The sequence below is a fragment of the Penaeus chinensis genome, chromosome 9, assembly GCF_019202785.1.
Source record: "Penaeus chinensis breed Huanghai No. 1 chromosome 9, ASM1920278v2, whole genome shotgun sequence".
NCBI classification, from domain to species: Eukaryota; Metazoa; Arthropoda; class Malacostraca; order Decapoda; family Penaeidae; genus Penaeus; species Penaeus chinensis.
This window is the reverse complement of record NC_061827.1, coordinates 13,421,586-13,426,585: the sequence shown is the minus strand read 5'-3', so window position 1 is coordinate 13,426,585 and position 5,000 is coordinate 13,421,586. Positions and strand designations below refer to the sequence as shown.

General features: G+C 37.2%; 1 protein-coding gene across 1 annotated transcript in view; it reads right to left on the bottom strand.

Moving 5' to 3' along the window:
- LOC125028668 (homeobox protein aristaless-like) overlaps window positions 1–5,000 on the bottom strand; it is a 7,391-nt gene that overhangs the window by 646 nt on the left and 1,745 nt on the right. Inside the window, exons 4-6 of the mRNA XM_047618142.1 lie at window positions 4,554–4,677; window positions 3,446–3,650; window positions 1,865–1,966 (exon numbers count right to left, since the gene is read on the bottom strand). Of these exons, the coding sequence (XP_047474098.1) occupies window positions 1,865–1,966; window positions 3,446–3,650; window positions 4,554–4,677 (431 nt within the window). The remainder of the gene's footprint in view (window positions 1–1,864; window positions 1,967–3,445; window positions 3,651–4,553; window positions 4,678–5,000) is intronic.

Genomic DNA, 5,000 nt, shown 5'->3' with positions numbered 1-5,000 from the left:
GCGGACGGAAGGAGGCGCCGGCGACCCTCCCGAAGACAACACAGATACACACGGAGACACGCACACACATACATGTATTTGATCTATATGCATATATGTTTATATATATATATATATATATATATATATATATATATATATATTTATATATATATACATACACACACACACACACACACACACACACATGTATATGTGTATATGTGTGTGTGTGCGTGTGTGTGCGTGTATGTGTATATACATGTATACATATATATATATATATATATATATATATATATATATATATAAATATATATATATATATATATATATATATATATATATATATATATATGTATATATATATACACACACACACGCAAACACACACACACACACACACACACACTAGCGCACGTGCACACGTTTAACAAACAATACACTCTTCTTGATGTTGTTTATTATAATGTGGAAACAATGATGATTTGATTTTGCGATCCTGCAAATAGGAATGGCGATTTTGGTGATGTAAAACTGAATGATGTTCACCATGATATGATGTGATTTTCATCGATATGATTACCTTTTTTTATTATCAGTATCACGCTGGCAATATCGACGCTAATGAAAAAAATTACTGTCAATAGTAGTAAAATCTCCAGTGACAGATAAGAGGCATATAAAAGAGAATTAGGATAATAACTTCTTCTTTTGTTTAGTCTCACTTATCCTCTTTCTATGAAAAGGGTGGTAATGAAGGTGCGGTGATTGTGATAATAAAGTGATGATGGTGATGATAAAGGTAAAAGATGGCGATAGTAATAATGGTGGTAGTAAAAGTAATAGCTTTCACTATTGTGATGGTGATAGTAGCGATGATAGTAATATCATTAATAAAATCAGACAAAATAGTGATAGTAATGATAAGAGTGATAATAATATAATAAAAAAAGCCAAAATACTGATAGTAATGATAAGAGTTTTCATGAAAACTAATACGACATTGACGAGTGCCACAGCAATAAAAACAACAGCAGCAAAAACAACGATAATGGTAATAACCAATAGCAACGATCCTGAAAACAACGAAATATTCCAAATGAAAATACAAAAAAAAACATAAAACATTGTATGGGTTCCAACCCTTTTTTTTTCCAATGATTTTCCGCAAGTTCATCCTTAATTAAAAGGTTCAGATTCCGTCACAGGATCAAATAGCCCGAGTTAAGCCTGGAAGCAGCGGTTTGATGTCGGCTTTGCTAATTGCATTAAGGCCCGAGGTTAATTATCTCGTCATATTGCTTCTGGATCACGTGACGCGGCGAGTCCCGATTGGCTGGCCGGACGAGTCACGTGACGCGCGTCGGGGAGCCATGATTAAGCCGAGCGCTGGCCGTTCGCAAGGGCGGGGATGAGGAAGATAATGAGGAGATGAAAGGAATGTGGTGCTCGGACAGGAGAAAAAAATGGGGGGGAGGGGGGGAGGGGGCATTACGCGTGCATGGTAAAATCGGTAGGCCTACTCTTTTCCAGCCGTTGTCGGTCTTAACCCCTTTATTCGAAACCTCTTCGGAAACAAATATGCAGATTGGAAATACGGATAACAATAACAAATAGTAATGATAGTAAATAAATAGATAAATAAATTAGTAAATTCATAAATAAAAGACGAAAAACTCAAGTTGCCCAATCCTATAATTTAATGTAACAAGAATTAATTCAGGAGATTGACTCGAACCCAACCCATAGCAAGTTATCCAAGAAAAAGATTGCTTGAAAGAAAAACGTCAATAAATCATAAATAAATAATAACAATAACTGAATTTAGACAAATAAATAACCAGAATTGTTTTAAAAAATACTTATAGCAACCTGAACTTACCGAAGGAGAGATGATGGCCCGAAGACTGCGCCTGAGAGTTGGTGGGCGGGGTGGTGGGCGGGGCGACAGAGGATGACGTAACTTCCGGTGACGTAGTGACTGCTGCATGGCCAAGGGCGAGAAAGAATCTGCTTTTAATGCCTTATTTTACGTATAATGATATGGAAGAGGCGGCGAGAAGTTGATATTTTGCTTAAACATTAACGCATTAGATATGATGTAAAAATAGGAGGGTAAACTAAGGCAATAATGATAATAAATATTGATAATTACAGCGTCACAGAGAGAGTTTTATAAGAACAGAAGGTAAGGTAAGGGTCAATTGAAAAATATATATATACATTCAAAAGGAAGTAATGGGAAAATGGAAAATAAATTTGAATGAAAAGAAAGGGTCTATCAATCTATCCATCTATCTCTATCTGTCTCTGTCTCTGTCTCTCACTATCTGTTTATCTTTCTATCTGTCTATCTATCTATCCCTCTTTGCCTTTGTCTGTCGTTCTCACTATCTATGTATATATCTATCTATCTACCTATCTATCTATCTATCAGTCGATCTAACTATCTATCTTTGCCTTCATCTGTCTTTGTCTCTATGTGTCTACCTCTCTCTCTCTCTCTCTCTTTCTCTCTCTCTCTCTCTCTATCTATCTATCTATCTATCTATTTATCTCTCTCTCTCCTTCTCTCTCTCTCTCTCTCTCTCTCTCTCTCTCTCTCTCTCTCTCTCTCTCTCTCTCTCTCTCTCTCTCTCTCTCTCTCACACTTTCTCTCTCTTTCTCTCTCTCTCTCTCTCTCTCTCTCTCTCTCTCTCTCTCTCTCTCTCTCTCTCTCTCTCTCTCTCTCTCTCTCTCTCTCTCTCTCTCTCTCTCTCTCTCTCTCTCTCTCTCGCTCTCTTGCTCGCTCTGTCTATCTTTGCCTTTGTCTGCCTCTGTCTCTATCTGTCTGCCTCTCTCTCTTTCTTTCTTTCGCTTTCTCTCTCTCTCTCTCTCTCTCTCTCTCTCTCTCTCTCTCTCTCTCTCTCTCTCTCTCTCTCTCTCTCTCTCTCTCTCTCTCGCTCTCTTGCTCGCTCTGTCTATCTTTGCCTTTGTCTGCCTCTGTCTCTATCTGTCTGCCTCTCTCTCTTTCTTTCTTTCGCTTTCTCACTCTCTCTCTCTCTCTCTCTCTCTCTCTCTCTCTCTCTCTCTCTCTCTCTCTCTCTCTCTCTCTCTCTCTCTCTCCCTCTCACTCTCTCTCTCTCTCTCTCTCTCTCTCTCTCTCTCTCTCTCTCTCTCTCTCTCTCTCTCTCTCTCTCTCTCTCTCTCTCTCTCTCTCTCTCCCTCTCTCTCTCTTTATCTCTCTCTCTCTCTCTCTCTCTCTCTCTCTCTCTCTCTCTCTCTCTCTCTCTCTCTCTCTCTCTCTCTCCCTCTCTCTCTCTTTATCTCTCTCTCTCTCTCTCTCTCTCTCTCTCTCTCTCTCTCTCTCTCTCTCTCTCTCTCTCTCTCTCTCTCTCTCTCTCTCTCTCTCTCTCTCTCCCTCCCTCCCTCTCCGTCCTTTCTCTCCCCTTATCTCAACTCCCTTTTCCCCGCGCCAGCTTACGTGGCATCGAAGGCAAATTGGGAGTCTCCTGTTCATGCTTGTTCCCTGCCAGCGACGCGTTCACTCCCTGCTGGCTAACCGACACCTGCTGAACCACTGTCATCTGCTGCGCTGCCGCTATCTGCTGAGCCGCTGCTGCCTGCTGATGCTTCACCGCCAGTTTCTCCTGCTTGCGCCATTTCGCTCTCCGGTTTTGAAACCAGACCTGCGAAGACATAAGATGAAGACCCTCGCCATGTGTGTCTTATTGTGTCTAATATGCGTCTCGTTTTCCTTTTGGTCTACTGGTAAATATGTGACATTATAATGATAATAGTAATGATAATAATAGTGTGTATGATAATGATATTAATGATAATGATGATATTGATAAAAATAACTATGATAATAGTAATAATAAATGATAATGGTAATAATAATAATAACACTAATAACAACAATAATAATAATAATAAAATAATTATAATAATAATAATGTTATTCATAATAATAACAATAATAAAAATAATGATAATCATGATAACATTAGTAATAATTATATTAACAATGATAATAGTAATGATAATAACAATAATGATGATGATGCTAATAATAATCGTGATGATAATGATAAAAATAATGATAATGATGATAATAATAATAATGATAATGATAATAATAATAATAATAGTATTAATAATAATAATAATAATAACGAAACTATTACTACCGCTACTACTACTAATGATAATGATAATAATAACAATAATAATGATAATGATACTAATTATAATCATAATAACAATAATAATGACGATGATGGTAATAATAATTATGATAGCAATAATAATAATAATAATAATAATAATAATAATAATAATAATAATGATAATAATAATAATAATAATAATAATAATAATAAGAAGAAGAAGAAGAAGAAGAAGAAGAAGAAGAAGAAAAAGAAAAATAATAATTATCATTATTATTATTATTATCATAATTGCAATAACAGTAACAAAAGATAATGATGAACAAATAACAGCAATAACAACAACAACAATAACAATAACAACAACAATAACAATTCTCCTTTTTCCAGCATCAGAGCCCAAAAGCCGAATCCCGTTACCTGCACCCTGGCCTCCGTCAGGTCGATCCTCATGGCCAGCTCCTCCCGGAAGAACACGTCGGGGTAGTGGGTGCGGTGGAAGGCGCGCTCGAGTTCCTCCAGCTGGAAGTTGGTGAATGTCGTCCTAAGGGAGGAGGGGCCTTGGTTACTCGGGTCTCGGGGGGGGGGGGGGGTCTGTTTGTGTGTGAATATGAATGTGTGTGTATATATATGTATGGATATGGATATGTATATATATGTGTGTGTGTGTGTGTGTGTGTGTGTGTGTGTGTGTGTGTGTGTGTTTGTGTGTTTGTGTGTATGTGTGTGTGTGTGTGTGTGTAAAGAGAGAGGTGTGTATTTTTTTTTTTTTTTTTGTATGCGTTCGCTTTATGTATGTGTTCCCGTAAACGCACAAGTATAAACATCATATTTCATAAATGTTTTGACCCATGTCTAAAAATCTAG